Source organism: Coregonus clupeaformis, chromosome 31 (assembly GCF_020615455.1).
Source record: "Coregonus clupeaformis isolate EN_2021a chromosome 31, ASM2061545v1, whole genome shotgun sequence".
In the NCBI taxonomy this organism is placed as follows: Eukaryota; Metazoa; Chordata; class Actinopteri; order Salmoniformes; family Salmonidae; genus Coregonus; species Coregonus clupeaformis.
This window is the reverse complement of record NC_059222.1, coordinates 23,649,749-23,674,575: the sequence shown is the minus strand read 5'-3', so window position 1 is coordinate 23,674,575 and position 24,827 is coordinate 23,649,749. Positions and strand designations below refer to the sequence as shown.

At 43.1% G+C, this 24,827-nt stretch overlaps 1 protein-coding gene across 1 annotated transcript; it reads right to left on the bottom strand.

The window, feature by feature from the left end:
• Positions 1–1,109: 1,109 nt before the first annotated feature.
• On the bottom strand, positions 1,110–24,827 carry LOC121547240 (angiotensin-converting enzyme). Its single transcript, XM_041858407.2, has 25 exons — positions 24,434–24,827; positions 19,714–19,881; positions 19,402–19,489; positions 17,935–18,078; positions 17,559–17,750; positions 17,106–17,203; positions 15,162–15,331; positions 14,820–15,043; positions 14,401–14,545; positions 14,162–14,260; positions 13,365–13,487; positions 12,863–13,074; positions 11,784–11,920; positions 10,933–11,091; positions 10,654–10,741; positions 9,911–10,054; positions 9,519–9,710; positions 9,109–9,206; positions 8,825–8,997; positions 8,382–8,605; positions 7,936–8,080; positions 7,735–7,833; positions 7,288–7,410; positions 6,895–7,079; positions 1,110–1,655 (listed from the first exon to the last, which is right to left on the bottom strand). Exons 1-25 carry the CDS (start codon positions 24,659–24,661, stop codon positions 1,435–1,437), a joined length of 3,879 nt encoding a protein of 1,292 aa, XP_041714341.1. The 5' UTR covers positions 24,662–24,827; the 3' UTR covers positions 1,110–1,434.

Here is a 24,827-nt window from a genome sequence, read left to right as displayed (position 1 = left end):
TGTGAGGGGAACGGCACCTCCTTACCTTCAGGCTCTGATCAGACCCTACACCCAAACGAGGGCACTACGTTCATCCACCTCTGGCCTGCTAGCCCCCCTACCTCTACGGAAGCACAGTTCCCACTCAGCCCAGTCAAAGCTATTCGCTGCTCTGGCACCCCAATGGTAGAACAAGCTCCCCCACGACGCCAGGACAGCGGAGTCACTGTCCACCTTCCAGCGAAACTTGAAACCCTACCTCTTTAAGGAATACCTGGACTAGTATAAAGTAATCCTTCTTCCCCCACCCTCCATAAAAAAAGGTGGTTGTCTCACTGGCTATCATAAGTAGAGTGCACCAATTTGTCGCTCTGGATAAGAGCGTCTGCTAAATGATGTAAATGTAAATGTAAATATAGCCTGCACTTTCTCGTTCTGAACTTCTAACGCAAGTGGGCCTGGTGTGGCTTCATGACAATGATCAAGGTTCCAAAGCAGTTATACCTCCAACACCTCCAAAACATCAGCTATGCGGGTTTCGGCTATCGCCGGTTAACGCTTGATCTGATTGAATCTAAGACTTAGCAGTTCTACAAGTGGTCTGAGGCAGTCGGTAAATAATGAGCGTTTTCAAGTGCAACTTTACTAAAGATGGTTTTGGGAAACAGCTTGGAGATTTAACGATGCACCCACGAAGGTTCTAACGATGAACTTGATCTTAAAATGCTTTTGGGAAACCGGGCCCAGAACCCTATGAGCCCTGGTCAAAAGCAGTGCAATGAATAGGGAATAGGGTGCCATTTGGTATGCATCCAGAACGTTGTGTAACCACTCCAGTAGGCGTCACCTGAGACACCAGAGGTATTCTGGTAAGAGATTCTTTATCCAGTCATCTGTGGTCGTTGCTACAGAGGTTCCATTGACTCACACAGTGGCTGGGGAGGAAGGGGGATGTATAGTGCACAAACTCCTCTCTGTATGGTGGACATTTTATATCGTGCTGTTTCGATGTACTATAAAAATAAATAACCCCTTATTTGATTTAATATATTACTTGTTATTACCTGCATGATTGACTACATTAATATGTTATTAATTGTTTTTATCCATCGTATCTTGCCACACAGAACCTCATTGACCAATGAATTTATTCTAGAAAGGCAAAGTATTCACTGATCAAATCAAATATTCCAAAAACAATGTATACACAATTAAAGACGTTAAAAGCAATTAGTTGAAACATCTGTTCCCCAGGCTCAGCATTTAAAATATTACAAATAAATTACAAAACTGTAACAAATTTATACAATAAATATACAAGACATCAAATTTAGGGGAGAAGCATACCAAAATAATAAATGAACCAATCAGGATGCACGGTACAAACAAACACTCATGATGACACTGCTATTGCCAGGTGAAGGGGATCTTCCTATACGGCTCGTAAGTGCGGACTCACTTCAGCTCCAGCTCAGATGAGGACAGATTTCTCCGTTTAGATTTTTTGTACATGTAGCCGAGGAGGATGGTGGCCACTAGGAGCACCAGACCCAGGACTAGTAGGACCCACTGGCCTGCTGCAGCTCCAGCACCGTCCAGACTCATCCCTAGGAAGTCCACTTTACCCTCGTCTGGGCCTGGGGTTGGGGCTGGAGGGGACGTTTCTGAGCCGTCACCTGGGAACACACACAGAGGTGAGTGATGCAAATCAAGTTGTGGCATCACACACCCATCAATAGCCTTTGCTAGAAAATACTCACTCTGATCCTACATTACTTTTCAAGATTGCTAGTGTCAAAACTCAGAACAACTTATTTAATGCATCATTAGAAAGGAAATAGTATATTTTTCTTATCCTTTCCTCCATTTAAACGTTGTACAGTCAGTGGGTCTGAGAACATACTGTTGGTCTCTCACTTCTGTGCTCCTTCTCTTTTCTAACCCCATTCCATTTTCCCCTCTATCATGTTCTCTTCCTCAGTATTTTCCACATCCCAGTCTATTGCTCTCCATTGTTCTCTCCACCTATAGGATTTCTCTCATTGGAGTCCTGTCTCCCATCTCTATCTAATCTCGAACTCCTCCTTTCAGCAGGAACTCATCAGTACATGAAAGATTGGAGGGATTGATTTCATTGCTAGGAGCCTCAAAAACCACTCAAATCAACGCTTAAGCGCTGACAACAGTTGTCTCTCTGCAGAGGCATTGGTTTCAAGTTTACATTGGAATTTTTGTGCCTCAAATGTGTTGGAAAAAAAACATTCATTTGAGGAAATGTGTATTTCCGTCTTATCATACAGATATAGGATCTTAATTTGATCACTCTTTTGTAGACTTGTAGTGTTTTCGAGGTTTAAAAAGGCTTCTAAAGTTTGTAATTTCTACTTTAAAATGTCAGACTTGATTTGCCCCAACAAAAAATTTATCAACCCCTACAAAAAATGAATATTAATTATAATCCAATTCACATTTCCTGTTGCTGCAGGATTATTTTCCTTCTGAAGCAAAAAGGCTCTAATTAAGATCCTACATCTGTAATGGCAATATTGAGCTTTATTTATTAACCTTTATTTAACTAGGCAAGTCAGTTAAGAACAAATTTTTACACCGGCCAAACCCAGGCCAATTGTGCGCCGCCCTATGGGACTCCCAATCACGGCCGGTTGTGATACAGCCTGGAATCGAACCAGGGGGTCTGTAGTCACGCCTCAAGCACTGAGATGCAGTGCCTTAGACCACTGCGCCACTCGGGAGCTAGATTCTAAAATATCTGCACTATCCGACACCCACATAGCATTCCTAGATGCCATTCCAGACTCCCTCCACCTACCCAAGGATTTAGGAATACAGAAATCAGTTAACCACCTAACCGATGACGTCAACGGAACTTTGCGTAATACCCTAGATGCAGTCGCACCGCTAAAAACTAAAAACAGTTATCACAAGAAACTAGCTCCCTGGTATACAGAAAATTCCAGAGCCCTCAAACAAGCTTCCAGAAAATGTGAACGTAAATAGCGCTCCACCAAATTGGAAGTCTTCCGAATAGCTTGGAAAGACAGTACCGTGCAATATTGAAAAGCCATCACCGCTGCTCGAGCAGCCTACTTTTCCAACCTGATTGAGGAGAATAAAGCAATCAACATTCATTTTTCATACTGTCGCAAAGCTAACTAAAAAAGCAGCATTCCCCAAGTGAGGATGGCCTTCACTTCAGCAGTGATGAATTCATGAACTTCTTCAACGAAAAGATCAGGATAATTAGAAAACAAATTACAGCCTCCTCTTTCAATATGCGTTTTTCTCCAAAACTCAGTTGTCCTACTGGACCCTATTTGAACTGCGCTACTGAAAGAGCTACTTCCTGTGCTTGGCCCTCCTATGTTGAACATAATAAACGGCTCCCTATCCTCCGGATGTGTACCAAACTCACTAAAAGTGGCAGTAATAAAGCCTCTCCTGAAAAAGCAAAACCTTGACCTGGGAAATGTTAAAAACTATCAGCCTATATCGAATCTCCCATTCCTCTAAAACGTTTTTGACAAAGCTGTTTCTCAGCAACTCACTGCCTTCCTCAAGACAAATAATGCCTATGAAACGCTCCAGTCTGGTTTTAGACCCCCATCATAGTACTGAGACTGCACTCGTGAAGGTGGAAAATTACATCTTAATGGTGTCAGACCAAGGCTCTGAGTCTGTTCTTGTGCTCCTAGACCTTAGTGTCGCTTTTTACACTAACGATCAACACATTATTTTAGATTGGAAACCCAAATTGGTCTACGCGGACAAGTTCTTGCCTGGTTTAGATCTTATCTGTCGGAAAGATACACTACATGACCAGAAGTATGTGGACACCTACTTATCGAACATCTCATTCCAAATTCATGGGCATTAATATGGAGTTGGTCCCCTCTTGCTGCTATAACAGCCTCCACTCTCCTGGGAAGGCTTTCCACTAGACGTTGGAACATTGCTGCGGGGACTTGCTTCCATTCAGCCACAAGAGCATTAGTGAGGTAGGGCACTGATTAGGGCGATTAGGCCTGGCTCGCAGTCAGCGGTGGTTGAGGTCAGGGCTTTGTGCAGGCCAGTGAAATTCTTCCACACCGATCTCGACAAACCATTTATGTATGGACCTCGCTTTGTGCACGGGGGCATTGTCTTGCTGAAACAGGAAAGGGCCTTCCCCAAACTGTTGCCACAAAGTTGGAAGCACAGAATCGTCTAGAATGACATTGTATGCTGTAGTGTTAAGATTTCTCTTCAGTGGGGGCCTAGCCCGAACCATGAAAAACAGCCACAGACCATTATTCCTCCTTTACCAAACTTTGCACTATGCATTCGGGCAGGTAGCATTCTCCTGGGATCCACCAAACCAAGATTAGTCTGTCGGACTGCCAGATGGTGAAGCGTGATTCATCACTCCAGAGAACGCATTTTCACTGCTCCAGAGTCCAGTGGATGGTTTGTCCTCTCACAAATCAATGGTAAGTTTCGGTGTTCCACAAGGTTCCGTTTTAGGACCACTATTGTTTTCACTATATGTGCTACCTCTTGGTGATGTCATTCGGAAACACAATGTCAACTTTCAATGCTATGCAGACGACACACAGCTATACATTTCGATGAAACATGGTGAAGCCCCAAAATTGCCTACCCTGGAAGCCTGAGTTTCAGACATAAGGAAGAGGATGGCAGCAAAATATATATACTTTTAAACTCTGACAAAACAGACACAGACCTAGTTCTAGGTCCAAAGAAACAAAGAGACAAACATATCAAAAATATTTCAAGAGCAGCTTTTTTTCATCTTTGTAACATTGCAAAAATCTGAAACTTTTTGTCTAAAAATGATGCAGAAAAGCTCATCCATGCTTTTGTCACTTCAAGATTAGCCTACTGCAATGCTCTACTCTCCGGCTACCCGGATAAGGCACTAAATAAAACTTCAGCTAGTGCTAAATACAGCTGTTAGAATCTTGACTAGAACCCCAAAATTCAATCATATTACTCCAGTGCTAGCCTGGAGTACACTAGCTTCCTGTTAAGGCTAGGGCTGATTTTTTTGTTTTACTGCTAACCTACAAAGCATTACATGGACTTGCTTCTATTTATCTCTCCGATTTGGTCCTGCCGTACATACCTACACGTACACTACGGTCACAAGACGTAGGTCTCCTTATTATTCCTAGAATTTCTAAGCTGGAGGCAGGGCTTTCTCTTATAGAGCTACATTTTTATTAAATTGTCTGCCGATCAATATGAGAGACGCAGACTCGGTCTCAACTTTTAAGTCTTTACTGAAGACTCATCTCTTCAGTAGGTCATATGATTGAATGTAGTCCGTCCCAGGCGTGCAAAGGTGAACGGCAAGGCAGTGATGTGACAAACCCCTCTTGCTGTCTCTGCCTGGCCGGCTGCCTTCTCTCCACTGGGATTCTCTGTTTCTGACCCTATTACGGAGGCTAAATCACTGGCTTGCTAGTGCTCTCCCATGCCGTCCCTAGGAGGAGTGCATCACGCCTTGCCAGGCTTTTTTCGCTATACTCGACTTGAATGGGTTGAGTCACTGACGTTATCTTCCTGTCCGGTCTTGCGCCCCCTTGGGCTCGTGGGGTGGGGGAGATCTTCGTGGGCTATACTCCGCCTTGTCTCAGGGTAGTAAGATGGTGGTCTGTTGATATCCCTCTGGTGGTGTGGGGGCTGTGCTTTGGCAAATTGTGGTTATATCCTGCCTGGTTGGCCCTGTCTGGGGGTGTCAGACGGGACCACGGTGTCCCCCGACCCCCCCTGTATCTATGCTGCAATAGTCTTTGTGCCAGGGGGCTAGGGTCAGTCTGGTGTATTTCTCCTATCTGGTGTCCTGTGTGATCTTAAGTATGCTCCCTCTAATTCTCCCATTTCTCTCTCTCCCCTCCCGGAGGACCTGAGCCCTAGGACCATGCTTCAGGAATACCTGGCCTGACGACTCCTGGCTGTCCCCGTCCCCAGTCCATCTGGTCGTGCTGCTGATCCAGTTTCTGCTGTTCTGCCTGCGGCTATGGAATCCTGACCTGTTTACCGGAGCTGCTACCTTATCCTGGACCTCTCTCTCTCTCTCTCTCTCTCTCTCTCTCTCTCTCTCTCTCTCTCTCTCTCTCTCTCTCTCTCTCTCTCTCTCTCTCTCTCTCTCTCTCTCTCTCTCTCTCTCTATGAAAAGCAAACTGACATTTACTCCTGAGGTGCTGACCTGTTGATCCCTCTATAACCACTCTAATTATTATTTGACCCTGCTAGTCATCTATGAACGTTTAAACATCTTGAAGAACGATCTAGCCTTAACGGCCATGTACTCTTATAATTGCCACCGGCACAGCCAAAAGAGGACTGGCCACCCCTCAGAGCCTGGTCCTCTCTAGGTTTCTTCCTAGGTTCCTGCCTTTCTAGGGAATTTTATCAGAGCCACCGTTCTTCTACATCTTTTAGGCTGGGTTTCTGTATAAGCACTTTGTGACATCTGCTGATGTAAATACATTTGATTGATTGATAGCGGTTGTTTGGCTGTTTCCGAGGTGGAACTGTATTAGAGCTGTCAAATCCACAAGCATAATCTACACCTCGATTAGGCTGATAGAAATCCTAATTATTTCGTTAAATGAGTTTCAATTTGAGCTTCATTATATTTATATAGACTACACTTTCTCATTCTGTACTTCTAATGCGAGTGGGACGGGTGTGGCTTTGTGCAAATGATCACAAGAGCATCGGCTCACCGATTTGACAGCTCCAACGCAGTTCCACCTCAGACAGGCCAAAACATCAGTTATGCGGGTGTCTGAATCCTGACTCGTAATTTTGTAATGAAGTGCATTTGCCCTCAATGAATGAAGTTGAATTGTAGTTGAAGATAGCGTTTATAGCCGGTATCAGACTTACTTGGTGGTTTCCAGTCGTATTCAGGCCAGCCTCTGACCTCGCCGTTCTTGTTGTTCTCTGCCTCCAGCCAGTCAGTGAGAGGTTTGAAGTACTCTACCAGTGGCTTGGCAGACATGATGGGCTTTCCAGTGATCATGGCCATTGCTTCAGGCCAGGGTTTACTGAAACCCACTTTCATCACGTCACTGCAAAACACAAGGAATGGATAAAACAGTCCAAGGGTCGATCAGAAAGGCTGTCTATTTTACTATAGTTTCAGACAACAATTCTACATACCTGAACGACAACTTCCAAACAACTTTACATGCAAACAACATTATCTATCACATTAAAATATTGACAGTGCTGTCACGGTGATATAATGCTACTTGTTTGTGGGTGTACAGTACTGACCCTAGAAGTTTCCCTGCCTCTTTGGAGCGGTAGATATCACATTCGTGGAGAGGGCCTACATGCCCGGCAGCCGTACACAGAGCCTGATGGAACTGGAACTGGATGATGAAGCTCACAAAGTACCTGATTGGAAGACACACAGTCACATGAAGTTCCCACTGCATCTCACATACAAAACAACCTTTTTATATGAATGAACGTCTTCCATATGGGTAGATACAGTATGAATGTAATTTAATGCAATGTAGGCCTACTTGTGTTTTATGAGCAAGAAAGAGAAGTGATCAAATTGAAGTTATGTAGCTTTACGTTGAATGTTTGGCCCACTATTGTTTTCAGCATGTACATTGTACCACTGATTTCATCTCCTTTTCCTTTACCTACCCTAAGATATCTACCCTAGTTGAACAGTAATAAATGTGGCAGACACCATGGCAGACACCGTACCTGACATAGGGCACATTAGCCGGGATGTGGAACTTTGCACCTGGGTCAAAGTCCTGCTCAGTGCGGGCCACAGGTGGACACAAGCCCTGGTACTTCATTCTGGAAGGGACAGACACAGTACAAAGAAAGGATTCCGTCTTTCTTTTAGATAGATGAGAAAATGGAGGATGGAGGTTATTCACTAAAAGTAATAGTCTTTACCTCATGTTCCACCATTCCTTGTTGTACTCTTCCTCAGAGATGCGTCCGTCAAACACTTTCCACCTCCACTGGTCCATCAGGTAGCCAAAGGGCAGGAAGGCAATTTTGTCCAGGGCGATGCTCATGAGGTAATTGATCGTACTCTCTATGGAAATGAACAGACACATTCACGTTTAGAGTGGCATAGCACATTCACAGTGCAATCACAGCATATAGCTAGTTAATTTATGTTCGCCACACAGATTGCTTTAAAATATTATATTTTATTGATGCTCTGTCTGCAGCTATGCTGTCATCACATAACCCATTTTTTTCTGGTTGGAAGAAGGTCTTGGTAATGAATTGAAAATTTATCTTGCAAAAAATGCTTTTTCTTAATTTTTCTCATATTTATGACAGTGAAAAAAGCAGGGCAGAGTCAAAACTATTCATTAGTAAGAGCTCACCTGCGTTGTCCTCCACGACATCCAGTAAACCGATCTCCTTTAGATGCTTGGGAGTGGCGACGGACAGGGCCAGCACATCACCGATGGCCTCGTGAAAACCTGGATTGGCGCCTTCACGGAAGGAGATGGGCTGGTCCTTGTACTGCAGGAAGTACTGCACATGACCCATCTCATGGTGCACGGTGATGAGGTCATCCATGGTTATCACGGTGCACTGTTTGATCCTGGAAATTAAGCATATTAATTCATAATTTTAATGGCCAAAAAGGGCAGTCATCTTTGTTTTTCATGGATAACACAAACACGTTTTCATGGGGAACACAAACACATCTTGAAAGTGGAAAGGGTTGGAATACAACAACAAGAGTTCCAAAGCTCTTGACAAAGTTTCTGGCATTGTAATGTACTAAGAAAGCTACAGATTCTACATCCCTCCAAAGTACCTGAAGTCTTTGCGGTTGTAGAAGTCCCAGGCGGAGGCATGGCACACCACATTGCGTCCATCCTTGGGTTTCTCCAGCATGGACTTGGCCCAGAACTCTGGAGGCATGGGCAGCAGCCCCAGAGAAGTGAAGAAGTTGTCTGACTCTTGGAACATCCTGGTGGCATTCCAGCCCTGTGGAGAAAAGTTGGGAAAACCCAATAAGGTTTTCCTTGTCAGGTCACATGGAAACTCAATAATATCCAACCGTTAAACAGAAAAACTGGTAGTAGGCAAATGTGTTACCTTGGCTATCATGGCTGGTGTGGCATCTACTTGTGTGGCATCGGGGTAGGGAATGGCCAAGTCCATGATGCCAGACCAGGTCTGCGCCCACATGTTACCTGATAGGACAAGAGAAACATGGCTGTGCTGTTTTATCCATAACTAAACAAATGTTAAAGGGATTAGCTATCTTCCAGCCTTGCACCCCTGACAGAGCTAAAAACAGTGGGATTTAGATTCAGAGCCAGCGCAATCCATAGCCTGGTGGACCTGTCACAATCAATGTCATGCTAAAAGCAAATGGAATCCAGATGATTCCCTTAGGAACATCCACAAAACAACAGCATAATATCAATGTGCAATGGTCATACATAAAAATAGTTTTGGCCTAAGTGCTGGAATCCATGCTGGATTCTGACTCTGCGTCTCACCAAGAAGATGGGCAGGGATGGGCCCTCTGACGTTGATGTGTTTGCCCCCATACTTTTTGTAGAGAGACCTGCGCACGTAGGCATGTACGTTGAGATAGAGGGGCTCCAACTCCTTCCACAGACGCTCCAGGTCCTCTTCGAATGTGGGGGTCTCGTACAGGGAGCGCCAGAACGCCCCATTGTCAGAGTGTCCTATGGACAGACAGCATTAGAGTGAGGAAGAATTCAGTGCCAGAATAGAACATAAGTAGATTGCGGAGGCCGACAAGGCTGCCCCCTGCTGCTTATTTTTTTCACGTTAGTACTCGAACCCTGCCTGAACCAATTAGAAAACCTTCCAACTGCCAACCTCTGTAGAAATATCTTTGGGTCTGTTATTTTGAAGACCTTACCATTAAGAGTGGCAGCTTTGTTGGCCAGTTGAACATATCTCTTGAAGTCCTGTCGCAGTTCTCTGCCAGAGGCGTTTCTCCAGCCCTGCCAGGCAAACAACAGCTCATTGTAGTCTCTGGACTCAGCCATGATCTGCTGGAGGTCTGATGCAAGACACAAACCAGAGAAGGAGTCAAGACCAGAACTCTCGAGACCCAAATCAAGATCAGACCCCTGGAGACCCAGACAAAAATCCAACCGCTTGAGACCCAGAACAAGTGTAGAAAGACCATGACGAGATCAAGACCAAGAAATGTGAAAAAACAAGACCCAGACCAACCATTTAAAAAAGTGTGTGTATCTTTAAAAAAACGATAGTCTTGTCTGAGAACAAGACCCGACCCAGATATTGGGTGCCAAGACCAGGACCAAGACCCAGTGTATTGAGACCCAGACCAAGACTGCAAGATCAAGACTCCATTTCTGAGACAAACCTCTTTGAAGTTTCATATTTGTCTGGTTTTGCTGTAGTACTCCCCTGGGAAAGTGGAATTCCTTATGAGTTAGTTGTCGCCTCTTTTGTCAAATCTTCTCTTTGATAATATTTTTGTATATATATATATTGGATGTAAAACAAATATCACATGGACTAATAATACAAACCAGTTAGTAAAATGGACAATAGATGGACCTTTTAATTAGGTAAGTGTTTTAGGACCCTGAACCAAGCATGTGATTGGGCAAGTGTATTGTGGAATCTTACCTGGGTCTAGTGGATGGCAGGTCCCATTGGCTCTGCACACCTTAGCCACACTGTACTTGGTCTCCATGTTGGCCAGCAGGTTGTTGTACTAAGAAAAAAGCAATGACCAACAACATGCGACATTAAGATTTTTTATAGTCCTACCTGTTAAATAGCTGTGGAATAATTTAATTAACAATTGAGGTCAACGTACTGTGTGATTTTGCCCTTGATTTTGTTGGTGAACAGGGGATCATTTTGAAGGTATTGGGTCAATAAAAGCACTCAACCCATTCTTACCTCTTTCAGTTCCTCGTTGGAAAGTCCTGCTCTTTCGATGTCACTGAGTTTCTTCAGGATACGCTTCACAGAACCATCCTGAAAGTCTGTGGTGTCATACTTGCGCGCCTCCTTTCCGTAGGTCAGCGTGTGGACAGACATGTCCAAGTTCTTTTGCAGCTGGAGACAGAATACACTCACTCGTCACAACTGTCCATTGATTTGTCCAAGTGCAAGAAATGGGCCAGAAAAGCTACAGGATGTGCAGTAGAATCACGTGTGTTAGTGCTGGGCTGGAACAAAAGCCTGCTCATCCTGTAGCTCCTCCAAACCCTGGTTCATGAATACTGAGAGTAGTTTTTGAGTTGTGGGTTAGTTGTGTGAATGCCTATTGCCTATGTGTACAGTATGAGTGAGCAGTGGTGGAAAAAGTACCCAATTGTCATACTTGAGTAAAAGTAAAGATACCTTAATAGTCACCCAGTAAAATACTACTTGAGTAAAAGTCTAAAAGTATTTGGTTTTAAATATACTTAAGTATCAAAAGTAAATGTAATTGCTAAAACATACTTAAGTATCAAAAGTAAAAGTATAAATCATTTTAAATTCCTTATATTAAGAAAACCATATGGCGCTATTCTTGTTTTTTATTTATTTAGGGATACCCAGGGTCACACTCCATCACTCATACATAATTTACAAACGAAGCATTTGTGTTTAGTGAGTCCGCCAGATCAGGGGCAGTAGGGATGATCAGGGATGTTCTCTTGAATGTAGTGAAGTAAAAGTAAAAGTTGACAAAAAGATAAATAGTACAGTAAAGTACAGATACACCAAAAACCTACTATTCAGACACCAGACCCAACTCTTACCATATTCTGCTTGTTCTCCTCATTGATGTCAGTGTTGTAGGCCCACGATGCTTCAGTGTAGGCATTCCAGACCACCTCCGCAGTGCTGTTGTACTCTTCCAGGAACTTCTTCGCCTGCACCTCATCTGCAATCTTGTCTGGGTAGAGAGAGAAAGGTACAGGTAAGGCAGAATAGCTCTCATAGCTTAAGCTGCATGGCTATGTGACAGTGGCTTGATTTTAACTTAAATTCTGCGAGTTAACTTGAATCTTCCAGTGACATCCATGCATGATTTAAGAGAGAAGTGAATTTGTTTGAAGAATCTTTTTATTGATTTTCAGCATGACGTTTCAATGTACATTGTAACAATGAGAGTTCTAAATGTAATGTCCAAACAATGGAAAAAATACCCACCACCAAAAACTAAAATGATTATCATTATCAACTTCATTGGTAAGAAAGATTACAACAATCACAATAATAATTGCACTGCCTACAATCTCATCCAAATTTAAGTGGAAACAAAAATAGATTCATCACCAACAATGAAGTGTTCATATTAGAATTATAGATAGATGGTATAGATAGATTGTAACACAGTTCTTAGTCAGAAAAGGAAAATGTAATAAAAAATAAGAAACAAAATTATTACACAAATAAATAAAATAGTATAAATAAATAGCTAAACATTTTTTTTCTCCAAACATAACAAAAGGTTATAGATTAGGACAGGTGACCAGATTTTCCTTAATTTGTCCTACAATCTTATAAACTGAATTTGATATTTTACTGTGTGTATATACATACTGTATATATATGTTTTTGTTTTTACTGACAAATAAAATGAATCAGTCAATCAATCAAGTGGGGAATTTTTTTTATCCATCTGCCAAAAGTAGGAGGGGCGGACTTCTTTCAATGCAAAATGTTGAAAAGCTAATTATAGTGTACTTGTCATCAGTTATATCATCAATAACCATATAAATCACATTGAAAGATGATCCTCCACCAAATTTAAAGGTTGACTCTTGGAATTCTCCATGTTTATTTTATTGAAAAATCCTCCTCCTCCTTTGGTTAAACCCGTTTACTGGCTTACCAATATCCTCGGGGTAGCCCTCTGGTATGGGTGGAACCCAGTTAAAGTCGGGCCAGCCCATGGTCTCATTCGTCGCTGCATTCTGTTCCTCTAGCCATGTGATGATGGGACTGAAGTATTCCATCAGGGCGCTGGCGTCCATCTTGTTTGTTCCGACGGCTTCCTGGAGCACCTGTGTCCAGGGCTTGGATTCTCCGGATTTAAGGACTGTTCTGTCAAAGTCAACAGAGGCCACATAGGGAAATGTGTTAGGCCTAATTTACTAATGTAGCTTTGCATGGTTTAGCAAGTCTAGGGACAATGTTTTATGATTGATTCAGGTAAGGGGAAACTACCACACAGTTTAAATTACTGTCTAAGATCTGAAAAAATATCAACTTATTTCTTAGGGTCATTTGAGATTCAATATATTTTGTGTCTCATCTCTTAAGTTGATCAGGTAACACCATAGTTTATATGGCTGTAATGAATGTTCTAAGAGAGGCAATAACAGAACACGTACTCTAAAATCTTTCCCGCCTCCTTGGACTGGTAGATGTCACATGTGTGCAGGGGTCCACTCTGATTGGCTGCCTGACACAGCTTCTTGTGGAACTGGAACTGCAGAATGAAGCTCACAAAGTATCTGCAGGAGACCAAACAACATCTTTAATCAATCATCCCAGCAAACCAAAATTGATTCTGTGAAAGTTCACAGAACATTCGTCAGCCGTGTTGATGATTATACTATGTTTGCATAAAACATTCGCCTGATGTTGCAAGAACACATTTTGTCTGTTCTTTAAAGGTTCCCGAAATGTTTCATTAGATTGTGGGAATAGTCTGGTGGAAACATTGTGGGGACATCACAAAAGATGAACTGTCCAGATGATTATACAATATTTATTTTGGGGTGCAAAAAACATTCACCTGTTCTTTAAAAGTTCAAATTTTAGTGAATGTTAGGAGAACATTCCAAGGATATTTCATTTAAAACATTACATTTATTTTGTTTAAAAAAATGTTGTTATCAAAAACATTATTTCAATGTTTTTGGGAGGCTATCATCCTAATGTTAGATAAAACCCTAACTAAAACTTAATGTGCATCTTAGCCAATGTTCTGGGAATATTCCCGGTTTGCTGAGATGTTTGAGGATTGATGGCGTTTGAGGATCAATTTTGTATTAATTTATGCGTATTGGTAATATTTATATCTTTATTCCTGAAGTGTATGTACAGAATAAGGGCCGATAATAATATGCCTGTTTGTGGATATGAGGAAAAAAAGTGAGTGAGATGGTTTGAAAGAGAATCCTACCTGATGTATGGGGTGTTTCCTGGAATGTGGTATTTTGCTCCAGCATCCATGTGCTCCTCTGTGCGTTTGGTGGGAGGACAGATACCCTGGTATTTTGTCCTTGAAAGTGAACAAGGGAAGACAAAATTACAATGTAAAAAAAAGTATATCTCCCATTATATAAAATGCACTATTATCTTGGATATAAACAATTTCCCTCCACAAACTTTCATCATGTTAAATATTTTCTTGCCACTCACCTGAGGTGCCACCAGTCTGCGTTGTAGCGCTCTGGGGTGGTGCGCCCACTAAACACACTCCACCTCCACTGGTCAATGAGATAGCCAAAGGGAAGGAAGGCCATCTTCTCCAGAGCCATCTTCAGCAGGTAGTTGATGTCACTCTCTACAATGAACAAGCAAATTAAATAACACAAAAAGAATAACCACCACAATAACTAAGAAACTAAGTAACTTGCTAAGTAAGCAAGCAAGTAAATAGGTAACTAACTAAATAACTACTTACTAACTTAGTTACTTACGTACTCATTTACTTTCTTACTTGACTTAGTTACTTAGTTAGTTACTTACTTACTTGGCAACACTGTACCTACTTACTTACTAACCACCAAAAATGTAATTGTTTTATAACAGGGTGCCAAATATATATTTTTGCGTACCATGGTCATTGGTTGCATTAGGCAATAGGCCGATGCTGGCCAGATGCTTAGGTGTGGACACAGAGAGGGACATGACGTCACCAATGGCCTCATGGAAACCTGGGTTAGCACCGCGGCGGAAGCTATAAGGCAGTTCCTTGTACTGCAGGTAGTATTCAACATGGCCCATCTCGTGGTGCACTGTGAAAAGCTGCTGCATGTTGACTGTAGTGCACTGTTTGATCCTGAATGTGAGGAAACATCACATATGAAGACATTTCAACTTCATAGCATGGGGTAATTGAAGCCTCTCTTCTCTCCACTCCAGAGTTAATTTCCATAACCCCATTTCCACTTGCTCACCTGAAGTCCTTTCTATTGTAGAAGTCCCAGGCAGATGCGTGGCACACCACCTCCCGATTTTCTGGCTTCTCCAACATAGACTTGTCCCAGAACTCTTGGGGCATTTTGATGAGGCCCAAGGACGTGAAGAACTCCTCAGCCACCCGGAACATCTGAGTAGCATTCCAGTTCTAGGAGGAGGAAAATCATTGCATTTCAGGTATACACAGTACATTCGGAAAGTATTCTGACCCCTTCACTTTTTCCACATTTTGTTACGTTACAGCCTTATTCTAAATTTGATTAAATTGTTTTTTCCCCTCATCAATCTACACACAATACCCCATAATGACAAAGCAAAAATAGGTTTTTAGAAATTTTTGCAAATTTATAAAGAATAAAAATGGAAATATGAAATTTACATAATTATTCAGACCCTTTACTCAGTACTTTGTTGAAGCGCCTTTGGCAGCGATTACAGCCTTGAGTCTTCTTGGGTATTACGCTACAAGTTTGGCACACCTATATTTGGGGAGTTTCTCCCAATATTCTCTGCAGATCCTCTCAAGCTCTGTGAGGTTGGATGGGGAGCGTCGCTGCATAGCTATTTTCAGGTCTCTCCAGAGATGTTCGATCGGGTTCAAGTCCGGGCTCTAGCTGGGCCACTCAAGGACATTCAGAGACTTGTCCCGAAGCCACTCCTGCGTTGTCTTGGCTGTGTGCTTAGGGTCGTAGTCCTGTTTCATCACCCCAGACTAAGGTCCTGAGCACTCTGGAGCAGGTTTTCATCAAGGATCTCTCTGTACTTTGCTCCGTTCATCTTTCCCTCGATCCTGACTAGTCTCCCAGTCCCTGCCACTGAAAAACATCCCCACAGCATGATGCTGCCACCACCATGCTTCAACATAAGGACGGTGTCAGGTTTCCTCCAGACGTGACGCTTGGCATTCAGGCCTAAGTGTTGCTTTCATCAGACCAGAGAATCTTGTTTCTCATGGTCTGAGAGTCCTTTAGGTGCCTTTTGGCAAACTCCAAGTGGGCTGTTATGTGCCTTTTACTGAGGAGTGGCTTCCATCTGGCCACTCTACCATAAAGGCCTGATTGATGGAGTGCTGCAGAGATGGTTGTCCTTCTGTAAGGTTCTCCCATCTCCACCGAGGAACTCTGGAGCTCTGTCAGAGTGACCATCGGGTTCTTGGTCACCTTCCTGACCAAGGCCCTTCTCCCCCAATTGCTCAGTTTGGCCCGGGCGGCCAGCTCTAGGAAGAGTCTTGGTGGTTCCAAACGTATTCCTTTTAAGAATGATAGAGGCCACTGTGTTCTTGGGGACCTTCAATGCTGCAGACATTTTTTGGTACCTTTCCCCAAATCTGTGCCTCGACACAATCCTGTCTCTGAGCTCTACGGACAATTCCTTCAACCTCATGGCTTGGTTTTTGCTCTGACATGCACTGTCAACTGTGGGACCTTATATAGACAGGTGTGTACCTTTCCAAATCATGTCCAATCAATTGAATTTACCGCAGGTGGACTCCAATCAAGTTGTAGAAACATCTTAAGGATGATCAATGGAAACAGGATGCACCTGAGCTCAATATCGAGTCCCATAGGAAAGGGTCTGAATACTTATGGAAATAAAGTACTTCTGTTTTTTATTTATAATAAATTTGCCAAACTTTCTAAAAGCCTATTTTCATTTAGGAAAAAGTGAAACGGTCTGAACACTTTCTGAATGCACTGTATGGCCAAGCTAATGTTAACAGACTTTCAATGGACTAACTTTGACTTGGTACAAATGATTTCAACTAGTCTAGAGAAAAGTTGTAGTTTTATTTTTTTTGTAGTTTTTTAACAAACACAGAGAGAGTTTTAGATATAATTTTCGATATATTGCCATTTCTTAACTTTAAAATATTTCCAACCCAAACTGAGCTAATAACTAATTCTCCAATTTCACCAGCTTACTTGGGCCATCATTTCATCTGTCACGTCCACATTGGGTTTGCTGGGGAAGGGGATCATCATGCCATAGATGTTGTTCCAGGTTTGCGCCCACATGTTTCCTGAATAAATTAAGCACAGGCACTTAGCATTAGCCAGAGTCTTAATAAATCTACTGGCTGAGCCTCCTTATTCACAAACTCTGTGAGCAATGGGCTATAGCTAGCATTTGGGGTTTCCTGACTACGTGACTTGACCAGGAAACTGCGGGGCCTGTTCTAACCTACATTATGTGTCTGATAGTAACGTCTATAAGTAGGGCCCAGGTCAGGGCCAAGTGGTCAGGAAAAACTCAGGGCCCTAGCTAATGCTAAGCTTTGATGGAGTGAGATATAGTTGACAAAATGGCTGATAAATCAGTGACTGAACATTTCGCATTGGCTATAAGTTAAAACAGACATTTAAAGGTAAACTCACCTAGCAGGTGAGCAGGGATTGGTCCTTTAAGATTGATGTATTTTGGGCCGTAGTGGTTGTAGAGCTTGCGGCGTACAAAGGCGTGAAGATTCTGGTAGAGCGGCTGCACCTGTTTGTAAATAGCCTCCAGGTCATTCTCGAAAGTCTGTGACTCGTACCACGAACGCCAGTATGCTCCTGTGTCTTCAAAACCTAAAGAGGACACAACCATATGTTTATCAACAATGACATTTCACCTCTTGTCCACCTCTCCTCTGTCTCTCTCACTACAACTATGGACCTCACTTACAATGCCTCTGAAATATGCTAGAAATAGTGACACACAATTGTGGGCTTTTACCATATACCATATGTAAGGTCAACGTGATATTCTTACCATCAGCTTTATAGGCCTTGTTGCTAAGCTCCACAAACTTTGGATACTCTGCCTTGAGTGGCACACCCGATGCATTGTGCCAACCCTCCCAAGCATACAGCAGTCTCTTGTAGCTCCGTGAGTTGGCCATGATCTCTGTCAGCTCTGTGGAGGCAAAGTCAAAGAGACCCTCAGTTACAGAATACAGAAATGCCCTACACAGGGGACTTCTGGATTTCCAAACGGCGCCAACAGAAAGAGAACAATGGTAGTTTTAACTTTTCTTAAACAATGAGGCCTAGAAGTGTAGATGACTTCATGCTCTCCTCTCAGTGGGAGAGGTGCATATCAGATACATTTGCTAAGAGATTAGTCTTGAGTTATGATGATGCGACGGAGGCAGATAGTGACCTAAAAACAACATATATATTTTACAGGCTGGGTATAGGAAGTGAAGGTGAGAAAATAGGGAAGTTGAAGGCTACTGAACAAAGTGAGTTTGGTGATCCAACGGCTGGCGTTGTTTTGTGATGGGCAACACCGGTCAGATACTTTCGAGTGTCCCTGAACCACCCAATGTTTACTTTAGTAGATTGTAAAATTAGGAATCATCTGTGGGAAGTGGACTCTGGATTTTGGAGTGTAAACACATTAACAGAAACCATTTCCATGATCTAGATTGAAATGTAGACTGAATTTGCATTATATACATCTGATTTTGTACTGTAACACACAGTATATATGACACTAGGGCAGGGTTTCGCAAACACAGTCCTGGGGTCCCCCCTGGGTGCACGCTTTGGTTTTTGCCCTAGCACTACACAGCTGATTCAAATAATCAAAGCTTGATGATGAGTTGGTTATTTGAATCAGCTGTGTAGTGCTAAGGCAAAAACCAAAACATGCACCGGGGGGCAGGACCGTACACAGCTGATTGTACACAGTGTACACAGTGTAGCAGGCCTGTAAGCGCATTTTGTTTTTGTTGATGTTTGATTTCCATCCATTACACTGCATAACATTGGGAAATGACTTGCAGTAAGTGCAAAAGTGATTGTTTGAGCGTATTACTGAATTTTGCGTGGAATGCCTTCACATAAACGTCTCACACATCTCTAATGTGTTTTGGCAATCATGATAGTTCACATTAGTTTTTGGGCGGGCACAGCTCACAAATCACAGGCCAGGTTTTAATCCAACACTTACGTAATTGGGAATGACTGATGAAGTCAGCGTGCTCTGCACTGTAGTCTGGTTACCATTAGTAGGCCATTTTAATGTTCCTAAAGAGCTTAAATTGAACCACTTCCTCCAGAGACCTCTTCAAAGTAATTGCCCTCATCCTTTTCCTAACTTGATACAATTATTTTGTTTTTTGTATTTTTTGGAAAGGTATACCCCTTTCCTTTGTTATTCCTTGTTAAGTTCCCTTATTGTTCCCTTATTTTTTTACAATAAGCATAATATTGTAATTGTAACTGTAATTACCTGGCTCAAGAGACCAGCATTCATCTGGCTTTGGACACACTTTGGCAGTAGAGTATATTTCAGACATCTTGCTTAGTATGACGTTGTACTGGGGAAATAAGGAGATTGTGAAAAGACAAAATTACTCTGTGACTCCATTCAGACCTTGCTGATGCCGTCCTACAACAGAACTAAACATATTATGTCTTATAACATCTACTACAGACATGTTGACATTTCAGGATCACATTGATGCACAGCATCTAATTCTGAGTCTGACTCAAAGCTTGTGATAACGCTCCTCTGATAAGATGTAGACAAAATGAGACTGACCTCGTTTCTTTCTCCTGCAGGTAAGTTAGCCGCTCCCAGGATGTTGATCTTCTTGATACGCCTCTGCAGAGTAACATTAAAGGTGGCCACCAGAATATCAGAGAAGGTTTCTTTGGCTTTCTTCCCCCAGGCTTCTGTGAAGGCCTGCTTTAACCCATCAGATTCTACCTGTAACCACAGACAGGTGATGGGGTTACTATAGTGTAGCTGCCCAACGGCCCTCACATCACAGCATCCTGTATCTTGAGCACATTTACATTTACATTTACGTCATTTAGCAGACGCTCGTATCCAGAGCGACTTACAAATTGGTGCATTCACCTTATAGCCAGTGGGATAAGCACTTTACAATATGTTTTTTATTTTATTTTTTGCGGGGGGGGGGGGGTGAGTGACTCCGCTGTCCTGGCGTCGTGAGGGAGCTTGTTCCACCATTGGGGTGCCAGAGCAGCGAACAGTTTTGACTGGGCTGAGCGGGAACTGTGCTTCCGCAGAGGTAGGGGGGCCAGCAGGCCAGAGGTGGATGAACACAATGCCCTCGTTTGGGTGTAGGGACTGATCAGAGCCTGAAGGTAAGGAGGTGCCGTTCCCCTCACAGCTCCGTAGGCAAGCACCATGGTCTTGTAGCAGATGCGAGCTTCAACCGGAAGCCAGTGGAGTGTGCGGAGGAGCGTGGTGACGTGAGAGAACTTGGGAAGGTTGAACACCAGTAGTCACAGTCCAAGGTGGAAGTAGAACACACAGGTACCATTGACATCCAATCATTTGGGTAATTGATGATACTGTATATTTTGTTCAGAAAACTATGAATAGCCATTACAAAACTACTTCCCAGAAACAAGGAATCCACTAACTGTACAGTCACCATTTCTATATCATGGCCACTCACACAATAATTTTCCTACTGTATTTGTCTTATTCCCTACTTCTGGTCTAGTGTTGTAAGACTGATTGCATTGCACTAATCACAAGCAAAAGCCCACAGCATATTGAATATTCATGGGGATCATGACAGTTAGCTGTGGGCCAGAAGGCCCTCTTCGTGGCAACAGTCAGAGCTCAGGGGTTGAGTGGGAGTACAAAGCTAGAGAACCCTGGCCGCCGGATCAAAAAGTGCCTTGTGCATATTATTAAGGAGTGGATACGACTACTGAACTAGGAAAGGGGCAGCATCGCTCACAGTTCAAGGACACAGACATTATATTGTTCTCTTGCTCTTACTACGTAGGCAGTACATAAACTCATAATATGAGACGTGAGACCTGTCCTTGACATTATCCTGGAAGGCCACCATAGAGTAGAATAGAGTCAATGCAACATTGTGCTGTGCTGTATGACAATGCTGATACATGAGGGATGCTGGAAGGCAAGGCCGCTCAGAGCATCACACACATAACACATAACATGCTATCCTGACCATTATGAGACTGACTGAAGCGCAATACAGATACATCAAAGGGTTGAGAGGCTCTAGCCAAACCGCCTCAGGTCACCCTAGTGACTGCTTCTGACAGTTTACGTGTTTTACCAATACTATTACAAACAGATTAGATAGTGTTGTTTTGTTATCAGTTAAGAGTGTTTTTACAATAGAGTGAACGCCTCACCAGCGACACAGGGTGTATGACACACAGCCAATGAGGGAGAATGATAACCCCAAGATGACACAGAGTCACACACTAATGTGTGCTACAATGTGGCCCTAGTGTCAATATGCCCCAAGCTACAGTAGTTTTGGGTTTCTGTATACTAGTATCATGTTTGGGGAAAACACAAAGCCACTCCTTTTCTTCCTGGGTGTTTGTTCCTAGACTGGGTGGACTGGCCCTAGTAAACGGTCCCTTTGTGTACTTTTGTGCACTCTCCATACATTGTTATTTGAACCCATTTGGGTACTGTTGTTTTTGTCGCGCTATTAAAAAGTCATCACTCATTGAAAACCTACTAGTTCCCCAGCTGCCTTTCTTGCTTTATGATTTCCTACAGGGAATTTTTGGTGCACTCTGTCTACCTCCACTGTGTTAGGGGTTGAAGATGCTCCAACAGGACCGCCAGTCCAGTAGCTATGTTATTTGTTACTGTCAGGTCACTGAGAACACTGGGGCTGTCTGTCACAGCCCAGGACATAGACATCCTGTCAGGGCTGACAAGACAGTAATAATAATAATAAGCCATTTAGCAGATGCTTTTATCCAAAGAAACTTACAGTCATGTGTGCATACATTTTTACGTATGGGTGGTCCCGGGGATCGAACTCACTACCCTGGCGTTACAAGCGCCATGCTCTACCAATTGAGCTACAGAGGACCAGTAGCTTCTGTTACGTGATGTTTTCATTGAGGTCCAGCTTATCTGCTGTGTCTCTGCCACCACTGATTAACAGTGGGCTGGACGGAAAACTGGACACAGTGTTGAGGCATTAACTCTGACCTCTCTCCCAATCTCTCCCTCTCTTAACCTCGGTTTTGCTGACACACACTCAATTATATCATCAGATTGAACTCTTCTCTCTTTTTCTATTGGACAATAAAGATAAGGTGAAAAGCTGTTGACTGCCCCCTCTTTCTCAAGGCTGTTGAATGTGTTCACTCACTTATGAAAGCTTGACTGTAATTTAGAGGCCCTGACTGTATAGTATAGTGTCATTACACAAAGGGCCCAAGGTTCACTCTTGTTAAGCTTCTCATCAAGAGAAAGTTAATTTGTAAAAAGGGGAATTAGGAGGGAAAGATCTCCTTTAACGTGTTAGTCAAATGTTCCCATCCAATTACAACGTCGGAATTCTGAAAAACTAGGAATCGCAGTCAATTTCAAATGGTACTCTCAGTATTTGGCTAAATAAAGTACTGTGCATCTTCGCTTCATATTATTTCAGTTTTTCTGAGGAGAACGAATGCTTTATTCAACTGTGCTCTATGAAAGTTAAGTGAAAGAAGACGCTTTGAAAGCAGCACACCATGGATTTGGACCTGCTTTGACAGCCCTGGGTGCACACGTTTCATGTACTTTTTGGATAGTTGATATTCCGTCCACATTTCAAAGTAACTGATGGTTGCCCACAACCAGCGGTGTTCTTTGAGCATTTACATTTTTAGAGCCTAATTGATATTAACCCTCCGGACTGATCTGACTGCTGTTTGATCCTTTGCTCTGCTCGGCCTGGGCTCATTTGGACTGAGATTAAATAACTTATTCTGAGACTGCAAGGTTATCATAGGTGTGTGTGTGTGTGTGTGTGTGTGTGTGTGTGTGTGTGTGCGTCTGCGTACACATAGAGGTGCAGGGGGAATACATCTAGCCTAATTCAAATGCTTTACCATAGTAAAGTTTAACAGAACATTTTCGCCTCAGATTCTGCATATCAGTCTAATCCACTACGACAAAGGTCATTTCTGAGACAAGGACTGAGACAAAGATTAACTCAGTGACGTGGGAATCCCAGGCCAAGGCGAAGTTGAATGGGATGTTGGTGTTAACTTTACAGTACATCCCCACCAGTCAATAGGCCTTTCTCTCGTGAGATGAGGGGACATGCTAATTCAGTGTCAGGGCCTGTGGGGAGGAGACTCGGAGAGAGACCAGGCAGGCTACCCTCTGTCTGCCAGATCTTATTGAACACCAAAGCCCCTGATTCCCTTTGATCCAATCTTTGATGTGTGAGGAATAATAGCGTCCATAACTGGCGGAGACGGTCGATGCCTGGTGCGTGTGTGTGCGTTCATGTGTGTGTGTGTGTGTGTGTGTGTGTGTGCACGTGCATGCGTGCTTGTGCGTGTGTGTATGTGTGTGTTTGTTTCTCTCTCAGAGCAACAGATTACTGCCTCACACCTCTGCAGTTTCATTGATCCTTCCAACTCCCTGGATTGCTCTACTTTTCCATTTTTTCACAGTCTCTAGCTAACACTTTTCCCCAGCCCATTCGGTTATGCAAATGTACTCCTGCTAGCATATGGTGAGACGGGAGGAGCAGTAAAAGAGAAGCAGGCGGCACTAGCATGCAAATGCCTCATTACTCCACTCTGAAAAGTCCCATTTAAACCGCACTACGGTGTCTTTCATTGTTTATACTAGGAAGTCCATGTTATAAAATGTAAAATGCATTAACCTCTGAAATTGCATTTTCCTCGTATACCAGTACAATGCTTGGAAAATAATCGGACATTTGAACTTATAGGCATCTAACAAAATAACAACCCCCATTCTACCCTCTCCACACACACCCCACACCCCGCTGGCTTCATTCAAGACTCGGAGACGCTCAAACCACATGTGTGTGGGTTCTTTTGATGATTTCACAAAACATACAAGCTGAGTTGGCAGAAATGGGAGGAACTGAGCATATCATTTTGGATGAGGATGAATAGGGTTGGTTGTAAAGCCATGCGGGGCTCAACCCAACAAACATCCCTCTATGGGTGCTGTTGTCATACAAGGAACCAGTCTATCCCTGGCAAACATAACTGAGGAAGACTTTACAGTACCCACCTCCTTATTCATGCATTCATAAAGCCTTTATAACAGCTATGCAACATTCACAAAGCCTTTATGAATGCATACATAAGGACGGCTACAGTAAAGTGTTACCTACAACTCTATCTGGTCCATTGTGGTTCCAATTGGACTGAAGAGGCTAACAACTAACTCATTCAACAACTGTCAACCTTTCATTCAAACACCTCTGTGTGCTGTGTGCAGAGTGGGGAAGGGGGGGGAGTCCTACCTTTTTGTTGGAGTTGTGGGCCGTAATGTTTGTCTGGTATGTCCAGCTGGCCTCTTGGTTTTGGTAGGTGACAAGCTCGGCGGAGATATTGTAGGCATTGACAAAGCTTTCAGCCCCGACCTCTGTGGCAGGGTAGTTCCCTGGCACCCACTCGGGTGGCAGGACAAATTGACAGAGTCCCAAAAGTGGCAGTAGCAGAACCACCACTGCCCAAAGCATTCTGGCCATTCTGGCCCTAGAGCAGTCTCTCCAACCAGAGGATAGTAAGGTCAAGAAAACAAAGAGGAGAAGATGCCTAAAAATATACTTGTTGCAGTGAGAGGAGAGTAGAGTAACACCTTCCCTGGATTTTTCTCATCCAAGTCTCCCTCCTGCTTCTCTTCTCCTACTGCCT